The 21,965-nt window shown below is 43.5% G+C and overlaps 1 protein-coding gene across 2 annotated transcripts in view; it reads left to right on the top strand.

Annotated features, from left to right (window-relative positions):
- Window positions 1-21,965, top strand: part of PPP2R5A (protein phosphatase 2 regulatory subunit B'alpha) — a 465,744-nt gene that overhangs the window by 392,920 nt on the left and 50,859 nt on the right. For both annotated transcript variants that reach the window (XM_069233927.1, XM_069233928.1), the window contains one exon: window positions 1,451-1,552. In XM_069233927.1, coding sequence (XP_069090028.1) covers window positions 1,451-1,552 — 102 coding nt within the window. The remainder of the gene's footprint in view (window positions 1-1,450; window positions 1,553-21,965) is intronic.

The raw sequence follows: 21,965 nt of genomic DNA, 5'->3' as shown, positions 1-21,965 counted from the left end.
AAGAACATTAGCAAAGCTAAGTAATTTGTACTTTTGTGCCGGTAAATGAACTTAGAGTTACATTTTTTCTTGTAGTTTCACCACTTTTAGGGCCTCTGCCTCATTTTTCATTCAAAGCATTTCTTCCTCAGTGCATTGGCCGAACATAGTGTTGTCATTAAGTTGCAGATTCAGTATCTTCAGCAGGATATCAGCCTTCATAGATGGAGGACATCACCATGATGACTTCCACAGCATAATTTCATGGCCAGAGCTGAAAATTAGCATTTCTGTGGAGGAGATTGCCACACTGGTGAGCTAGGTGGACAACAATGAACCTTCTTGCACCACCTCTTGAAAGTTCTGCCTTCAATCCTTGGAGAGCTCACTTTAAAATTTTTGTACTGTTGTATAGAGTGAATAATATCTTCCCAGTCGAGCTGTAGCACTGGCAGCTTTGCGTGATGTGGAAGTGTTCAGTTTGTTTGCAAACTGTCCAGAGGAACAAAAGTCTCTGTTGCTGAATAATGTGGTTTTTATGCTCAGTTGACACAATGACTGTAATCCGGTGTTAGGTCAATTCATAGGCTTGATTCTGTTCAGGAGGCTTCTATATCTTTCGAGGCTTTGGAGTAACTGCTTTTGTCATAGCCAGTTATTTCTGCTATTTTAACATGACAATAAAGGAAAAAGAGGTTTAGACGCTGCTCTGGGCTGAAACTGGCCTGGAGTTGCTAGTGTTTCTTCTGGAGGAGGAATCACCTGGAAGTTCAGGGTGGACTATCCCTCTGAGGCTCATAGTCAGTACTGATTTTCTTAAGGTGGGCCTCAGTCTAGAATGGTATAGTGAGCGAAAAAAAGATTAGTTGGAATGCTATCCTGAGCAATTGCAAAGGGGTTAGATTGTATTTGCAGACGTTCATCTGTCACCTTTTGTGTGTTTGATAACTGTCTTTCCAACAGGCTTTGGCCGAGAAAAGTCTTGGCAATATTGGAAGCAACTAACACAATATATTATTAATAGTACTAAGATTTATGTTTTTAAAAGGGGTAAAATGACTTTGCAGGCAAGGAGATGTCATCTGCATCAGCCATGTGCATGAATCTCGGAAATATGTAATTAACAGACAGGAGGCAAAAGAGACATATATATGTAGTTAACTGTACAATACTAGTGTTGTTTCCTCCAATCACTTTGTCTTTACCTATTAAAGTCGTAGGACTCTGTCTATTGTAGATCATTGACAAGTAATGGCAGCACTTATTGAGAAAGTAAGCAAAATATGTGGATGACTTCATTTCAAAACAATATTTTAAGGAATGCATTTGAACTTGAAAACTTACAGTATAAGTTTTCATTTAATTCTGTTAATGATTGCACGGTAAAACGGTTTTGTAAAACAAAACATTTGGCACTTTGTTGATTGATTCCACATGAAGTCAAACATTCTAAACTCTTGTGTTTTTTCAGCACTATTGTAGCACTTGTATATAATGTGCTGAAAACTTTAATGGAAATGAATGGAAAGCTTTTTGATGAACTTACTGGCTCATACAAAGCAGAGAAACAGAGGTATTGATCTTTTATTTTTGTTGTATTTTGTCTGTACTACATACAGTTCTTTTTGTTTTCTCCCAGATTTAAATGTTATAAATGAGTCTATAATTGGTTTTAGCACATGTATCAGGAATGCACCAAACAGTAATGTGAATGAGTAACATTGTAAAGCTTTAACGCTTAAACATATAAAAATGTATGCATATGAAATTAGGTTGAGGACTCTAGGTACATATGCATAACATCTTCAGACATTTAGTTTGCTCTTATCATGCTATCATTCCAATTCACTTCATGGATTCTAATGCTTTTTGCCAATAATTATTTAGAGCTTTGTTTACAATGCATAAACTGTTCTCTACTGATTGGGTTTGGTACATTGTTTTTTTCCAAATTTAAAATTTGGAAGTTGACAACAGATGTGCCTCGAATGACTCACTTGATCTTGACTTGAAATCATTCTGTAGTTGTTTTCAGATTGTTTCTCCCTTTGTCTTTGGAGGTACACATGGCACCAGGAAGAAAATAAAGTGTGACGTGCTAAACATTCTGCAACTCTACAATTTTGTTTTTTATAAACAATTTTTATTGAGTCTCAAGAGCTCTCCATTGAAAATCATAGCCATTTGAATAGTCCCACCCATGTGCGGGGACCCCAGGAGCAGTTCTTTTAAAAGTCACATCTACTTCACCTTACTTCAGAAAGGCCAGGAGACATGTGACACAAATGTTAAATTTTGCAGCCTTAAAACAGGCTATTTTGTGATCTGAATGAATGACTTTAAAATCTAGAAGGAAAAAAGGGCCAACATTTAAAAAGTCACTTAAGTAAAATGAAAGGTGACCTTTTTAAGAACGACCTTCAACAACGCTTTTTACTGTTTTATTTTTTTAATACTAAAAGACAGGGTTGTGTGTGTGTGTGTGTGTGTGTGTGTGTAATATATATATGTCTATATTAGATGACATGTGTAGCTGCAGATACACATGCTGTGCACTGTTCCTGCCATCTAGTGTTGGGCTTGGAGTGTTACAAGTTGTTTTTCTTCGAAGAAGTGTTTTCGAGTCACGAGATAGTGACTCCTCTTCAGTTCCATTGCGCATGGGCGTCGACTCCATTGTTAGTTTGTTTTCTTTCCGCCGTCTGGTTCGGACGTGTTTCCTTTCGCTTCGAGATTTCGATTCGGAAAACTTTGAAAAACTCTCTTTTCGTCGGTATTGTATCGATCGGTTTATATCTTCCATCGAACACAGCGGTACTGTCGGAGAAAACAACTTCACTCGCCCTTTGGGGCGAGTGCGCCCAACTCGGGCCTATTCGGGCCGACCATGTGGAAGGCTCATGGATCGGACCCCATTTCGGTTCTGTCATCGGTGCCACGCGAAATACCCATATACAGACCAGCATCTGGTTTGCAATCTTTGCCTTTCCCCGGATCATTGGGAAGAAAATTGTGAGGCCTGTCGATCCGTCTGATCGAAGAAGACTCTTCGAGACAGGAGGGCACGAAGACTCGAAATGGCGTAGAGAAGCAGCGAACATCACAACGTGGAGGAGGAAGAAATTATGCAAACAGCGGTCTCGGATCGAGGTTACGAATCCGAACAGGAATCAGAAGAAGACAGACAGGTCACAGCAGGACAAAATGTGAGTACGCCTGCCCCTGTACCCTCACAAAAGCAAAAACATAAGGCCTTGGGTACGCCACTGCTGGAAGGCCATGGCTCTGCCCGAAAAAAGACTACCGGTGACCAACTTACTAGTGCGGCACCGAAAAAAGCCACTCCTCCCAAAACATCGAAGGCAACAAAGAGCTCAGTGTCTGACTCCAGCAAACATCATTTTTCGGAGTCGAAAATGAGAAAATCACTTTCAGAGCCGAGAGCATCGACAGCATCATCTTTTTCGATCCCCCAAAAGCCTGCTTTTGAGCTGAAAAGGCCAGCATACACAGAGGAACATGGACTTTCAAAAAGACTCAAAACATCTAAAGAGGAGTATCAAGTACAACCAATACTTGATGTTATTGATGAAAGGCAGCCCAGGATCCACACCCATAAGGAAACGGGCAGAATTCAGACAGCACCTCCTCTAAAACCAAAAAAGAAAGCTAGCCTTTCAGGAGGAATTGGACACTATGCAGCCTCCAGCAAAAGTGTCAAAGCAGAAGGAGAAAACACCACCTCCTCAATCTTCTCCTCCCTCTCCACACCTACCTACCTATCCTCCTACTAGTCCTACACCAGTGTAGTCACCCACTCACTCTTTTGACTCCCAACAGGACAGTGTGGATCCATGGGCCCTTTATGATCCAGATCCCATTCCTAGTAATGACCCTCTAAACCTTCACCACCTGAGGATAGCACTGTCTGCAATCAAGTTATAGCTAGGGCTGCAGCATATCATGGGGTCACCATGCATACAGAACCCCTAGAAGAGGATTTCTTGTTTAACACCCTATCCTCAACACACTCTAAATATCAATGCCTTCCTATGCTCCCAGGCATGTTAAAACACGCAGATCAGATATTTAGTGAACCTGTTAAGGCATGTGTAATAACACCCAGGATAGAGAAAAAATATAAACCTCCACCCTCTGATCCTGATTACATCACCCATCAGGTACCTCCAGATTCAGTGGTCGTTAGCGCTGCCAGAAAAAAAGCAAACAGTCAGTCGCCAGGAGATGCGCCCCCACCTGATAAGGAGAGCAGGAAATTTGATGCTGCAGGGAAAGGAGTTGCATCCCAGGCAGCAAATCAGTGGAGGATAGCCAACTCACAAGCATTGTTAACTCGCTATGACAGAGCCCATTGGGACGAGATGCAAGACCTAATCCAACATCTCCCCAAAGAACACCAAAAGCGGGCACAACAAGTAGTGGAAGAAGGGCAAGCCATTACTACCAATCAAATTCGATCTGCCCTAGATGCAGCAGACACCGCTGCTAGAAGTGTCAATACTGCAGTCTCAATACGCAGGCTTGCATGGCTCAGATCTTCTGTTTTTAAACCAGAAATACAGCAGGCTGGTGTTAAATATGCCATTCGATAAAAAGCATCTTTTTGGACCATAGGTTGACGCAGCCATAGAAAAATGAAGAAAGGATTCAGACTCGGCAAAAGCAATCAGCGCACTATGCTCAGCACCATACAGGGGATCCTTTCGGAAACCTCAGTTTCCAGGTGGGTTCAGACCACAGACAACAGAGCCATCCACATCACAGGCAAAACCAACCTACCAACCACAATACCAACGAGGTGGTTTTAGGGGCACATACAGAGGACATTACCCCAGAAATAGAGGGAAATTTCAAACCTCTAAGCAACCTCCACACTCCTCAAAATACACCACCAAGGTCACACAAACTATCCGCAGAACACATCAGTCTGTTACAAGAAGTCCAATCTCTACTACTCAAACAAGCAATAGAATTGGTTCCACAATCTCAAATAGGGACAGGAGTTTACTCTCTATATTTTTTCCTAATTCCCAAAAAAGATGGCACCCTCAGGCCAATATTGGATCTCAGAAACCTCAATCTTTACATCCTATCAGAACATTTTTACATGGTAACTCTACAGGATGTTATCCCACTACTCTAAAAACCCGATTTCATGACCGCATTAGACTTCAAAGATGCATATTTTCATATACCCATCCATTCTGCACACAGAAAATATCTCAGGTTTGTCATTCAAGGAAAGCACTATTATTTCAAAGTGTTGCCCTTTGGAATAACAACAGCTCCAAGGGTATTCACAAAGTGCCTAGTGGTAGTTGCAGCCTACCTAAGAAGACAGCATATACATGTCTTTCCATATCTAGACGATAGGCTAATAAAATCAAACAGTGATACGCAATACCAAAACCATACGCATTATGTAATACAAACCTTGCACCTACTAGGGTTCTCAATAAACTACCAAAAATCACATCTACAACCGGCACAAATACAACAGTATTTGGGTGCAATACTAAATACTCAGCAAGCACTAGCATGTCCAAGTAGACAAAGGATGCAAGCATTCCAAAATGTAATCACACAAATACAAACAAATCAACGATACACTGTCAGATTTGTCATGAAGATTTTAGGGATGATGGCATCATGTATTGCAATTGTTCCACATGCAAGACTAAATATGCGGCCCTTACAACAGTGCCTTGCACAACAATGGTCACAGGCACACGGTCAACTTCAAGATCTAGTGTTGATAGACTGCCAAAACAATCACAACATTCAAAAGCCATGGGATGCCAAACAAAAAGCTATGTATAAATCACTTGGAGTTGTTTGCTGTCTTCCTAGCACTCAAAGCTTTTCAACCTCTTCTCACACAGAAAAATGTCCTTATCAAAACAGACAACATGACAACCATGTATTACCTAAACAAACCGGGAGGGACACATTCATCCCAACTCTCCCTTCTAGCCCAGAAAATTTGGAAATGGGCAATTAATTCATCTGTTAGCACAATAGATTCCAGGGATAGACAATTAGCGGATATCCTCAGCAGAAATCACCAACAAACATGCAAATGGGAGATTCATCCTCAAGTACTTCAAAAATACTTTCAACAATGGGGAACGCCAAACATAGATTTGTTCGCCACAAGCAAAAACAGAAAATGCCAAGACTTCACATCCAGACACAGACATCCCCTATCGAAGGGCAGAGCTCTATGGATCAATTGGTCAGGGATATTTGCTTACGCTATTCCCCCCTCCCCCACTCCTTCAGTTTCTAGTCAACAAGTTGCGACAAACTTAACTCAATATGATACTCATAGCACCAACATGGGCATGTCAACCGTAGTACACAACATTACTAGACCTGTCAGAAGTACCACACTCCAAACTCCTAGCCAGACCAAATCTGTTGACACAAAACAGAGGTCAAATCAGGCACCCAAATCACTCAATCTAGCAATTTGGCTCCTGAGGTCATAGAGTTTGGATATTCACAACTCTCATCAGAACGAATGGAAGTTATTAAACAAGCACGAAAACCCACTAATAGACAGTGCTATGCAAACAAATGGAAACGATTTGTATATTACTGTCAATCTCAACATACTGACCCTCTTACAGCATCAATACAAGACATTTTATGCTATTTACTTCATTTACAAAAATCTAATTTAGCATTCTGTTCAATATAAATTCATCTTACTGCAATTTCAGCATATTTACAAAATATACAGCAGAGCTCATTATGCAGAGTTCCTGTCATTAAAGCTTCTATGGAAGCTTTCAAACGCATCATTCCACCCAGGACACCACCAGTCCCTTCTTGGAATTTAAATATAGTGCTTACACGCCTTATGGGACCACCATTTGAGCCCATGCATTTCTGCCAAATGCAATTCTTAACATGAAAGGCTGCCTTCCTAGTGGCAATTACTTCTTTAAGAACAGCAAGTGAAATCCAAGCCTTTACTCTTGAAGAACCGTTTTTCCGAGTACACAAGCATAAAGTTGTACTAAGAACTAACCCAAAATTTCTTCCAAAGGTTGTATCACCATTTCATATAAATCAAACAGTGGAACTGCCAGTCTTCTTCCCACAGCCAGATTCTGTGGCAGAAAGATCTCTACATACATTAGACATCAAAAGGGCTCTAATGTACTACATAGACAGAACTAAGCCATTTAGAAAGACTAAACAACTCTTTGTAGACTTCCAAAAACCTCATACAGGCAATCCCATATGGATTAATGCACAGCATGTGACTCTGCATCTACACATGCCACGAACACTGGGTGACAATATATATATATATATATGTTCGATGGCATGTGTAGCTGCAGATACACATGCTGTGCACATCCCGCCATCTAGTGTTGGGCTCGGAGTGTTACAAGTTGTTTTTCTTCTAAGAAGTCTTTTCGAGTCACAAGATCGAGGGACTCCTCCCCTTTCGGCTCCATTGCGCATGGGCGTCGACTCCATCTTAGATTGTTTTCTTTCCGCCATCGGGTTCGGACGTGTTCCTTTTCGCTCCGCGTTTCGGTTCGGAAAGTTAGTGAAAATCTCAGAAAATTCGACGGTATTGTTTGCGTTCCGTATCGGGTTAGTTACAACAGATCGACACCGAATTTTGAAGAGAAATGCTAATGGAACGTACCCCAATCCGCTTCTGCCCCGAATGTCACAACAAGTATCCTTATACAGATCAGCATCTGGTCTGTAATTTGTGTTTGTCTCCAGAACACAAGGAGGATACCTGTGAGGCCTGTCGAGCGTTTCGGTCCAGGAAGACCTTAAGGGACCGAAGAGCAAGAAGACTACAAATAGCGTTGGTGCCGACAGGACAAAAATATATGGAAGAAGAAGAGGAAACCTTCTCCATCGAGGATTTGGACTCGGAAGAGGTCGATCCTGAACAGACGCCGAAAACAGTGAGTAAAGACGTCGATACACAAAACTCACGCAAAGACCACTAAAGCCCAAGGGACGCCACCGCCGGCAGGCCATGGCTTAACCCGAAAAATAGGTGACCGACCATCGGCACCGAAAAAGGGCATGCATGTGTCGAATTCATCCGACTCCGGTCGAGATACCGGCACAGAGCAGACTCGACACCGTGTCAGAGCAATCTCGGCACCGAGAGAACGGCACCGAAACAAGTCGGCACCGAGAGATCACTACGCCGAATAGCAAAAAAGTGTTGTCGGAACCAAAAAAAGCAGCCGAAAAGGTTTCGGTACCGAAACATCCGGCCTCGGAACCGAAAACAAGTTCCTACACAGAGGAACAAGGCCTCTCCTCACAAATGCAAATACATAGATTTGGACAGGAGCTAGAGACAATGGAGCCAGATTACACCTAAAGAAGGCTCCACATTCAAAAAGAGACAGGGAAGATCAGTACTCTCCCTCCGATACGAATGAAACGAAAACTTGCCTTCCAAGAGAAATACAAGCAGCCACAGGCAAAGGTGGCAAGACAAGTAACCCCGCCACCATCTCCACAACGCTCGCCACAGCCATCACCGGTAGCCACTCCACCAATGATGCAGTCCCCAACACATACAGGGATGAGTCAGGATGATCCAGACGCGTGGGATCTTAATGATGCACCAGTGTCAGATAACAGTCCCGACTGTTATCCAGCTAGACCGTCACCACCTGAGGACAGTACCGCCTACACACAAGTGGTGTCAAGAGCAGCGGCGTTTCATAATGTCAGCCTGCATGCAGAGCCAATTGAAGACGACTGTCTATTTAACACACTGTCATCCACACATAGCCAGTACCAGAGCCTCCCCATACTACCTGGAATGCTAAAACACTCCAAAAAAGTGTTTGAGGAGCCTGTCAAAGGAAGAGCCATTACACCAAGGGTGAAGAAAAAATATAAACCGCCACCGAATGACCCTGTGTATATCACACAACAGTTAACACCAGAGTCCGTGGTAGTAGGGGCAGCGCACAAGAGGGCGAACTCGCACACCTCAGGAGATGCACCACCTCCAGACAAAGAGAGTCGTAAGTTCGGCGGGGAATAGAGTGGTGGCACAAGCAGCCAACCAATGGCGCATCGCCAACTCACAGGCCTTGTTGGCGAGATATGATAGGGCTCATTGGGACGAAATGCAACACTTTATAGAACATTTGCCTAAGGAGTTCCAAAAGAGAGCACAACAAGTGGTGGAGGAAGGACAGAGTATCTCAAATAATCAGATACGGTCAGCAATGGATGCTGCTAGGACTGTAAATACAGCAGTAACAATACGGAGACATGCATGGCTGCGTACATCTGGATTCAAGCCGGAAATACAACAGGCCGTGCTAAATATGCCATTTAACGGACAACAGTTGTTTGGGCCGGAGGTGGACACTGCTATCGAAAAACTTAAAAAGGACACGGATACAGCCAAAGCCATGGGCGCACTCTACTCCCCACAGAGCAGAGGCACATTTCGGAAGTCACAGTTTCGAGGGGCGTTTCGAGGACAAAGCACAGAACCCACAACCTCGCAAACAAGGCCCACTTATCAGAGCCAATACCAACGGGGAAGTTTTCAGGGACAATATAGAGGGGGACAGTTTCCAAAGAGTAGAGGAAAGTTCCAAAGTCCCAAAACTCCACAAAATAAACAGTGACTTCGAAGTCACAAATCCCCAACACATAACACCAGTGGTGGGGGGGGGACTAACCAAGTTCTACAAAAACTGGGAGGAAATACCAGACATTTGGGTCCTAGCCATTATCCAGCATGGCTATTGCATAGAATTTCTAGAATTCCCTCCAAATGTACCACCGAAAACACACAACATGTCAAAACAACACATGGATCTTCTACAACTTGAGATCCAAGCGTTGTTACAAAAAGATGCAATAGAGTTGGTACCAATTCATCAGAGAGGAAAAGGAGTTTACTCACTGCACTTTCTCATACCCAAAAAAGACAAAACTCTAAGACCTATATTAGATCTCAGAACATTAAATATCTACATCAAATCAGATCACTTTCACATGGTGACACTGCAGGACGTAATCTCATTGCTCAAACAACAAGACTACATGACAACACTAGGCCTAAAGGATGCATACTTCCAACCGATACATCCTTCACACAGAAAGTACTTAAGGTTTGTATTCCAAGGGATATATTACCAATTCAAAGTGTTGCCATTCGGGATAACAACTGCGCCAAGGGTTTTTTACAAAATGCCTGGCAGTAGTGGCTGCTCATATCAGAAGACAGCAAATATATGTGTTCCCGTACCTAGACGATTGGTTAATAAAAACCAACACGCAGGAACGGTGCTCACAACACACAAAGTATGTCATAGAAACCCTTCACAAACTAGGTTTCTCACTCAACTACAACAAGTCACACCTTCAGCCGTGTCAAATACAACAATACTTAGGAGCGACAATCAACACAACAAAAGGGATTGCCACTCCAAGTCCACAAAGGGTACAGGCATTTCACAATGTAGTACAGGCCATGCACCCAAAACAAAAGATACAAGTCAAGATAGTGATGAAACTACTAGGCATGATGTCCTCATGCATAGCCATTGTCCCAAACGCAAGATTGTACATGCTGCCCATACAACAGTGCCTAGCATCACAGTGGTCACAGGCACAGGTTCAACTTCAAGATCTAGTGTTGATAGACCGCCAAACATACACCTCACTTCAATGGTGGAACACTATAAATTTAAACAAAGGGCGGCCTTTTCAAGACCCTGTGCCTCAATACGTAATAACAACGGATGCCTCCATGATAGGGTGGGGAGCACACCTCAACCAACACAACATCCAAGGACAATGGGACACTCAACAGAGACAGTTTCACATTAATCACTTAGAATTACTGGCAGTATTTTTAGCGCTAAAAGCATTTCAACCTATAATAATCCACAAACACATTCTTGTCAAAACAGGCAACATGACAACGATGTATTATCTGAACAAACAGGGAGGAACACACTCAACACAGTTGTGTCTCCTGGCACAGAAAATATGGCATTGGGCGATTCACAACCACATTCGCCTAATAGCGCAATTCATTCCAGGAATTCAGAACCAGCTAGTAGACAATCTCTCTCGGGATCACCAACAGATCCACGAATGGGAGATTCAACCCCAAATACTAAACACTTACTTCCAAAGATGGGGAACACCACAAATAGACCTATTTGCAACAAAAGAAAATGCAAAATGCCAAAACTTCGCATCCAGGTACCCACAGGATTAGTCTCAGGGCAATGCTTTATGGATGAGTTGGTCAGGGATATTTGCATACGCTTTTCCCCCTCTCCCACTACTTCCATATCTAGTAAACAAATTGAGTCAAAACAAACTCATACTCATACTAATAGCACCAACTTGGGCAAGACAACCTTGGTACACAACACTACTAGACCTCTAAGTAGTACCTCATATCAAATTACCAAACAGACCAGATCTGTTAACTCAACACAAACAACAGATCAGACACCCAAATCCAGCATCACTGAATCTAGCAATTTGGCTCCTGAAGTCTTAGAATTCGGACATCTAGACCTTACTCAAGAATGTATGGAGGTCATAAAACAAGCTAGAAAACCAACCACAAGACATTTCTATGCAAATAAGTGGAAAAGATTTGTTTATTACTGCCACAATAAACAAATTCAACCATTACATGCATCTACTAAAGACATCATCAGCTACCTACTGCACTTACAAAAGTCAAAGCTAGCTTTCTCATCCATTAAAATACATCTCACCGCAATTTCAGCTTATCTGCAAATTTCACACTCAACTTCACTATTTAGGATCCCAGTCATAAAGGCTTGTATGGAGGGCCTGAAAAGAATTATCCCACCAAGAATACCACCAGTTTCTTCGTGGAACCTCAACTTTGTCTTAACACGGCTCATGGGTCCACCGTTTGAACCCATGCACTCATGTGAAATACAATATTTAACATGGAAAGTAGCATTTCTAATTGCCATCACATCTCTAAGAAGAGTAAGTGAAATACAAGCATTTACCATACAAGAACCCTTTATTCAGATACACAAACATAAAGTAGTTTTGCAAACAAATCCTAAGTTCTTACCAAAAGTCATATCATCATTCCACTTAAATCAAACAGTGGAACTACCAGTGTTCTTTCCAGAACCAGATTCTGTAGCTGAAAGAGCACTACATACATTAGACATCAAAAGAGCATTAATGTACTACATTGACAGAACAAAACAAATTCGAAAAACAAAACAACTGTTCGTTGCTTTCCAAAAACCTCATACAGGGAATCCAATATCCAAACAAGGCATTGCCAGATGGATAGTTAAATGCATTCAAACCTGTTATCTCAAAGCAAAAAGAGAACTGCCTATAACACCAAAGGCACACCAAACTAGAAAGAAAGGTGCTACAATGGCCTTTCTAGGAAACATTCCAATGACTGAAATATGTAAGGCAGCCACATGGTCTACGCCTCATACGTTTACCAAGCATTACTGCGTGGATGTGTTAACAACACAGCAAGCCACAGTAGGACAAAGAGTACTACAAACTTTATTTCAAACAACTTCAACTCCTACAGGCTGAGCCACCGCTTTTGGGGAGATAGCTGCTTACTAGTCTATGCACAGCATGTGTATCTGCAGCTACACATGCCATTGAACGGAAAATGTCACTTACCCAGTGTACATCTGTTCGTGGCATGAGACGCTGCAGATTCACATGCGCCCGCCCGCCTCCCCGGGAGCCTGTAGCCGTTTGAAGTTGATCTTGAACATTTGTAAATATATCGCTTTAAACCACATTATGTACATACATACTTACTCCATTGCATGGGCACTATTACTATAATACACAACTCCTACCTCACCCTCTGCGGGGAAAACAATCTAAGATGGAGTCGATGCCCTTGCGCAATGGAGCCGAAAGGGGAGAAATCCCTCGATCTCGTGACTCGAAAAGACTTCTTCGAAGAAAAACAACTTGTAACACTCCGAGCCCAACACTAGATGGCGGGATGTGCACAGCATGTGAATCTGCAGCGTCTCATGCCACGAACAGATGTACACTGGGTAAGTGACATTTTCCATATATGTTCGATGGCATGTGTAGCTGCAGATACACATGCTATGCATAGTCCTGCCATCTAGTGTTGGGCTCAGAGTTACAAGTTGTTTTTCTTCGAAGAAGTCTTTTCAAGTATCGGGATCGAGTGACTCCTCCTCTTCAGCTCCATTGCACATGGGCTTCGACTCCATCTTAGATTGTTTTCTTTCTGCCATCTGGTTCGGACGTGTTTCTTTTCGCTCTGGTAGTTCGAGTCGGAAAAGTTCTAAAAACTCTCTAATTCGTCAGTATTGTTTCGATCGCATATCATCTACTCATCGACACTTTGGTACCGGCGTATCCAACTACTTTACTTGCCCTTTGGGGCACCCCGCCAAACCCTGACCTGGTCCGGCCGACTGCCTGGAAGCCTCATGGACCGGACCCCATTTCGCTTCTGTCCTCGATGCCACGCCAAGTTCCCATATACAGACCAACATCTTGTCTGTAATCTTTGTCTCTCTCCAGACCATCGAGAGGATACTTGTGAGGCCTGCAGATCCTTCCGCTCGAAGAAGACTCTACGAGACAGAAGAGCGCAATGGTTGGAAATGGCGTTGAGAGGCACCGAACGTCTCGACGTGGAAGAAGAGGAGATTATGCACACGTCAGTCTCAGTCCGAGGGTCCAATTCCGACCAGGAGTCCAAGGAGGACAGACCGGTCACGGGAGGACAGCAAGTGAGTACGCCTGCCCCTGTTCTATCCAAGCCCAAACCCAAGGCCTCGGGAACGCCACTGCCAGAAGGCCATGGCTCCACCCGCAAAAAGACCTCCGATGACCAAGCAACGACTTCACCACTGAGAAAGGCGACGCCACCGAAGCCTTCAGACTCAAGCCGAAGCACAGGCTCCGAAACAGGCAAACACTGACCCATTGAGTTGAAGCCTCAAGAATCCCTTTCGAAGCCGAGGCCAACATCCACTCCCGGCCTTTTGATCCCGAGAAAACCGGCTTATGAGCCGAAAAAACCCATCTACACAGAGGCGCATGGACTTTCGAAACAACTTACAGAAAGCCATAGATTTTCAAAGGAACTCACACAAATGGAGGACATTGATAAAAGGCAGGCCAGAATTCATATTCATAAAGACACTGGCAAGATTCTAACTGCACCTCCTCTGAAGACTAAGAGGAAGCTAGCCTTTCAAGGACATTTGGACACTGATCAGCCACCAGCTAAAGTGCCAAAGCCTAAGCAAAAATCTCCACCTCCACAATTTTCGCCTCATCAGTCTCCTCCTCACTTCATTTTATCTCCACCTACTACCCCTACACCTGTACAGTCTCCTGTACACTCTGCAAATTCCCAACACGACAATATCGACCCATGGGATCTCTATGATCCAGATCCCATTTCCGATAACAGCCCAGACTGCTATCCTTCCAAACCATCACCACCAGAAGATAGCACTGCATACACTCAAGTTCTGGCTAGGGCAGCATCATACCGCAATGTCGCCATGCACATTGAGCCTTTTGAGCATAATTTTTTTTTTAATACATTATCCTCCACTCACACTACTTACCATTCCCTTCCCATGCTTCCAGCCATGTTAAAACATGCACATCAAATTTTTCAAGAGCCAGTCAAGGCCAAGATCATCACTCCCAGAGTGGAGAAAAAATATAAACCACCTCCCTCTGACCCGGCATTCATTACTCAAAAACTGCCTCCTGATTCTGTAGTTGTGAGTGCAGCAAGGAAAAGGGCCAACTCCCAGTCATCTGGTGATGCACCACCACCAAACAAAGAGAGCAGGAAATTCGATGCTGCTGGCAAAAGAGTAGCATCGCAAGCAGCCAATCAATGGAGAATAGCCAACTCCCAAGCACTACTGGCTAGGTATGATAGGGCCCACTGGGACGAGATCAAAGATATCATCCAGTATCTCCCCAAAGACCAACAAAAGAGGGCACAGCAAGTAGTTGAGGAAGGGCAGGCTATTACTAACAACCAGATTAGGTCAGCCCTACACTCAACAGACACAGCTGCTAGGACAATCAATACTGCTGTTACTATTCGGAGACACACATGGCTTCGGTTGTCAGGGCTTAAGCCTGAAATCCAGCAGGCTGTCCTTAATATGCCATTCAACGAGAAACCGCTTTTTGGCCCTGAAGTTGATACGGCCATTGAAAAGATGAAGAAAGACTCAGACACCGCTAAAGCCTTGGGTGCTCTGTATACTACGCAATACAGAGGTTCATTTCGAAAACCTCAATACAGGGGTGGTTTTAGAGCACAAACATCGGAGGCATCCACCTACCAATACAATCATCTTACCAGCCTCAGTACCAACGAGGTGGGTTTAGAGGAGAGCAATTCCCCAGATGCAGGAGAAAATATCAGCCAGCAAAACAAGCCTCACAGACAAAACAGTGACTTGCTTCCCTCATCGCACTTCACCTGGGGGAGGAAGACTGCAAACATTCCACAAAAATTGTTTACCCATTACAACAGACAACTGGGTATTGTATATTATCCACAATGGTTACTGCATAGAATTAGCACAAATTCCCCCAGATATACCTCCAAAACCACACAAACTCTCTTCCCAACACATCTCCATGTTGCAAAAAGTACAGTCACTATTACTCAAACAAGCCATAGAGCTTGTACCACAACATCAAATAGGAACAGGGGTTTACTCCCTGTACTTCCTTATTCCCAAAAAAGATGGAAGTTTGAGACCAATACTAGATCTCAAAACTCTCAATCTTTACATCGTATCAGAACACTTTCACATGGTAACACTACAGGATGTAGTCCCACTGCTACAACAACAAGATTTCATGGCAACATTAGACCTCAAAGATGCGTATTTTCACATACCCATCCATCCAGCGCACAGAAAATATCTCAGGTTTGTAATACAGGGAAAACATTACCAGTTCAAAGTGTTACCCTTCGGGATAACAACAGCTCCCGGAGTATTTACAAAATGCCTTGCGGTAGTTGCAGCCTACCTAAGAAGGCAACACATCCCTGTCTTTCCATATCTCGACGATTGGCTAATAAAATCCAACAGTCATACACAGTGTCAAAACCATACACATTATGTAATACAAACCCTACACACTCTAGTGTTCTCAATAAACTACCAAAAATCCCACTTGCAACCTGCGCAAATTCAACAGTATTTAGGAGCCACACTAAATGCGCAAACAGCACTTGCAAGAGCAAGTCCACAAAGAGTACAAACATTCCACAATGTATTGGCACAAATTCAGTCAAACCAACAGTACACTGTCAAATTTGTCATGAAACTGTTGGACATGATGGCATCATGCATCGCCATTGTCCCAAATGCAAGATTACACATGCGGCCCTTACAACAGTGCCTTGCAAAACAATGGTCACAGGCACACGGTCAACTTCAAGATCTAGTGTTGATAGATCGCCAAACACGCATATCGCTTCAGTGGTGGAAATCCACAAATTTAAACAAAGTGCGGCCATTTCAAGACCTAGTGCCTCAAAACACACTTACAACAGATGCATCGATGATAGGATGGGGAGCACACCTCAACAATCACAACATTCACGGACAATGGGACACCAAACACAAACAACTTAACATAAATCACCTAGAATTGCTAGCCGTATTCCTAGCACTCAAAGCCTTTCAACCTCTTCTCGTTCACAAAAACATTCTGATCAAAACAGACAACATGACTACAATGTATTACCTAAACAAACAAGGAGGGACCCACTCATCACAACTCTCATCACAACTGTTCCTTCTAGCACAAAAGATTTGGCATTGGGGAATACACAACAACATTCACCTAGTAGCACAATACATTCCAGGTATACACAACCAATTAGCAGATGTTCTCAGCCGGGATCATCAATAAACACACGAGTGGGAAATTCATCCCCAAGTGCTCCAGATATACTTTCATCACTGGGGAACACCAGACATAGACCTATTCGCCACCAGCGAAAACTCAAAATGCTGAAACTTCGCATCCAGGTTCCCACACCCTCTATCCAAGGGCAATTCTCTATGGATCAACTGGTCAGGGATATTTGCTTACGCTTTTCCCCCTCTCCCGCTCATTCCATTTCTAGTCAACAAACTGCGCCAAAACAAACTCATACTTATAGCACCAACGTGGGCACGTCAACCATGGTACACAACACTGTTAGATCTGTCAGTAGTACCACACATCAAACTCCCCAACAGACCAGATCTGTTAACACAAAACAGACAACTGATCAGGCATCCAGATCCAGCAATACTCAATCTAGCAATTTGGCTGCTGAAGTCTTAAGAGATTGGATATCTACATCTTCCAACAGAATGTATGGAAGTAATTAAACCAGCTAGAAAACCCACTACCAGGCAGTGTTATGCGAACAAATGGAAAAGGTTTGTGTTTTACTGTCAATCAAAACAGATTGCCCCTCTTTCAGCACCAATACAAGACATTGTAGGTTACTTGCTTCATCTGCAAAAAGCAAATTTAGCCTTTTCGTCCATCAAAATACATCTCACTACTATTTCAGCGTACTTGCAAAATATACAACACACCTCTTTATTTAGAGTCCCTGTTATCAAAGCCTTCATGGTAGGACTAAAACGCATCATACCACCAAGAACACCCCCAGTGCCTTCATGGAATATCAATATTGTACTCGCACGACTCCTGGGTCCACCATTTGAACCTCTGCATTCATGTCATATTCAATACCTAACATGGAAAGTTGCAGTTACTTCATTTAGGAGAGTTAGTGAAATCCAAGTTTTCACTATTGAGTAACCCTTCATAAAAGTACACAAACATAAAGTGGTACTTCGAACAAACCCAACATTTTTACCAAAGGAGATATCACCGTTTCATATCAAACAAACTGGAACTCCCAGTCTTCTTCCCACAGCCAGACTCTGTAGCAGAAAGAGCACTGCATGAATTGGACATTGAAAGAGCTATAATGTATTACATTGATAGAACTAAATCATTTAGAAAAAACTAAGAGTTTTTTGTGGCATTCTAAAAACCACATACTGGTAATCCTATCTCAAAACAAGGACTAGATAGATGGATAATAAAATGCATCCAAACATGTTACCTAAAAGCTAAAAGGCAGCTGTTAGTAAACCAAAAGCACATTCCACCAGGAAAAAAAGGAGCAACAATAGCATTTCTAGGAAATATACCAATGACAGAAATTTGTAAAGCAGCTACTTGGTCAACACCCCATACATTTACCAAGCATTACTGTGTAGATGTGTTAGCAACACAACAAGCCACAGTAGGACAGTGTAGGAAGTTGGCTCTGTATGTACTATTTCAAAGTAAGAAATAGCATGCAAGGGTTCCCCTTAGAGGTAAGATAGTGGCAGAAAGAGATAATTCTAATGCTCTATTTTGTGGTGGTGTGGTCATGCAGTAGGCTAATCAGAGTGTGGTGTTAAGCATTTGTTGTACATACACACAGGCAATAAATGAGTAACACACACTCAGATAATTCCAGGCCAATAGGTTTTTGTATAGAAAAATCTTTTCTTAGTTTATTTTAAGAACCACAGGTTCAAGATTTACAATCAATACTTTAAATGAAAGGTACTTCACTTAGGTATCATAGGAACTTTGAATCCGCAAAATAGCATGTACAGTTTTGGCAAAAATGGCAATAAGCTATTTTAAAACTAGACACTTAGTGCAAATTTCAGCAGTTCCTGGGGGAGGTAAGTATTTGTTAGTTTTGCAGGTAAGTAAACCACCTAAAGGGTTCCAAGTTGGGTCCAAAGTAGCCCACCGTTGGGGGTTACCACACCAGCAGCTCAGGGCCAGTCAGGTGCAGAGGTCAAAGTGGTGCCCAAAACGCATAGGCTTCAATGGAGAAGGGGGTGCCCCGGTTCCAGTCTGCCAGCAGGTAGGTACCTGCGACTTCAGAGGGCAGACCATGGGGGTTTTGTAGGGCACCGGGGGGACACAAGTCAGCACAAAAAGTTCACCCTCAGCGGCACGGGGGCGGCCGTGTGCAGAGTGCAAACAGGCGTCAGGTTTGCAATGGAGTTCAATGGGAGACCAGGGGGTCTCTTCAGCGAAGCAGGCAGGTAAGGGGGGGCTCCTCGGGGTAGCCACCACCTGGACAAGGGAGAGGGCCATCTGGGGGTCGCTCCTGCACTGGAGGTCGGATCCTTCAGGTCCTGGGGGCTGCAGGTGCAGTGTCTTTACCAGGCGTCGGGTTCTTGGAAGCAGGCAGTCGCAGTCAGGGGAGCCTCTGGATTCCCTCTGCAGGCGTCGCTGGGTGGGCTCAGGGGTGTCAACTCTGGCTACTCACAGGGTCGTAGTCACCGGGGAGTGCTCCCTGTAGTGTTTTGCCGCAGGTCGAGCCGGGGGGCGTCGGGTGCAGAGTGGAAACTCTCACGCTTCTGGCGGGAAACGTGCAGTCCTTTAAAAGTTGTTTCTTTGTTGCAAAGTTGTTTCATCTTTGGAGCAGAGCCGCTGTCCTCAGGAGTTCTTGGTCCTTTTAGATGCAGGGTAGTCCTCTGAGGCTTCAGAGGTCGCTGGTCCCTGGGGGATGTGTCGCTGTTGCAGTTTTTCTTGAAGTGGGGAGACAGGCCGGTAGGGCTGGGGCCAAAAGAGTTGGTGTCTCCATCTTCTGTGCAGGGCTTTCAGGTCAGCAGTCCTTCTTCGTCTTCAGGTTGCAGGAATCTATCTTCTGGGGGCCCCTAAATATTCAATTTAGGGGGTTGTTTAGGTCTGGGGGGTTAGTAGCCAATGGCTACTAGCCCTGAGGGTGGCTACATCCTCTTTGTGCTTTCTCCCTGAGGGGAGGGGGGCACATCCCTAATCCTATTGGGGGAATCCTCCATCTGCAAGATGGAGGATTTCTAAAAGTCAGAGTCACCTCAGCTCAGGACACCTTAGGGGTTGTCCTGACTGACCAGTGACTTGTCCTTGTTTTTCTCATTATCTTCTTCTGCCTTGCCGCCAAAAGTGGGGCCGTGGCTGGAGGGGGCGGGCATCTCCACTAGCTGGAGTGCCCTGGGGCGATGTAACAAAGGGAGTGAGCCTTTGAGGCTCACCGCCAGGTGTTACAGTTCCTGCAGGGGGAGGTGAGAAGCACCTCCACCCAGTACAGGCTTTTTTACTAGCCACAGAGTGACAAAGGCCCTCTCCCCATGTGGCCAGCAACATGTCTGGTGTGTGGCAGGCTGGCAAAACTAGTCAGCCCACACTGGAAGTCGGGTATGTTTTCAAGGGGCATCTCTAAGATGCCCTCTAGGGTGTATTTAACAATAAAATGTACATTGGAATCAGTGTGCATTTATTGTGCTGAGAAGTTTGATACCAAACTTCCCAGTTTTCAGTGTAGCCATTATGGTGCTGTGGAGTTCATGTCTGACAGACTCCCAAACCATATACTCTTATGGCTACCCTGCACTTACAATGTCTAAGGTTTTGCTTAGACACTGTAGGGGCATAGTGCTCATGCATCTATGCCCTCACCTATGGTATAGTGCACCCTGCCTTAGGGCTGTAAGGCCTGCTAGAGGGGTGACTTATCTATGCCATAGGCAGTGTGAGGTTGGCAAGGCACTCTGAGGGTACTGCCATGTCGACTTAGTCATTTTCTCCTCACCAGCACACACAAGCTGGCAAGCAGTGTGTCTGTGCTGAGTTAGGGGTCCCCAGGGTGGCATAAGACATGCTGCAGCCCTTAGAGACATTCACTGGCATCAGGGCCCTTGGTACTAGGGGTACCAGTTACAATGGACTTACCTGGATGCCAGGGTGTGCCAATTGTGGAAACAAAGGTACAGTTTTAGGGAAAGAACACTGGTGCTGGGGCCTGGTTAGCAGGCCCCAGCACACTTTCAAATCATAACTTGGCATCAGCAAAGGCAAAAAGTCAGGGGGTAACCATGCCAAGGAGGTTTTTCCTTACAATATGTGTATATATATCTATTCCATTTGCATGGACATCTCTTTCTTTATGCTCTATCACTCCTACCTTACCGTATGTGGGAAAACAATCTAAGATGGAGTCGATGCCCATGCGCAGTGGAGCCGAAGAAGAAGAGGAGTCACTCGATCCCATGACTCGAAAACACTTCTTCGTAGAAAAACAACTTGTAACACTCCAAGCCCAACACTAGATGGCAGGACTATGCATAGCATGTGAATCTGCAGCGGAACATGCCACAAACAGATATATATATATATATATATATATATATATATATATATATATATATATATATATGTATATATATATATATATATATATATGTTTATATATATATATATGTTTATATATATATATGTTTATATATATATATGTTTATATATATATATGTTTATATATATATATATATATATATATATATATATATATATATATATATATATATATATATATATATATGTTTATATATATATGTTCAGTGACATGTAGCTGCAGATACACGTGCTTTTGCATAAGTCCGCCATCTCGTGTTGGGCTCGGAGTGTTACATGTAGTTTTTCTTCAAAGAAGCTTTTTAGTATCACAAGATCGAGTGACTCTTCCTCTCAGTTATAGTGTGCATGGGCATCAAGTCCTTTGTTAGACTGTTTTCCTGCAGGAGGGTGAAGTAAGGAGTGAAGAACTGTATATGTGTGTGTGTGTGTGTATATATATATATATATATATATATCGATATATAGTGAGAAAAGAAGATGTCTATGCAATATATATACATATTTACATAAAGAAAGCACTACAACGGCTACAGGCTTCCGGGGAGGAGGTAGCTCCAGTCTTGGGGGTTAGGGTGTCCACAGGGCAATGTTTAGGAAGACACCAAGGGTGCACTAACAGCAACATAGGGTCACCCAGGTGC

This window comes from Pleurodeles waltl, chromosome 5 (assembly GCF_031143425.1).
Source record: "Pleurodeles waltl isolate 20211129_DDA chromosome 5, aPleWal1.hap1.20221129, whole genome shotgun sequence".
Lineage (NCBI taxonomy): Eukaryota > Metazoa > Chordata > Amphibia > Caudata > Salamandridae > Pleurodeles > Pleurodeles waltl.
Note: the sequence above shows the minus strand (reverse complement) of the source record. Positions and strands in the feature narration are given on the sequence as shown.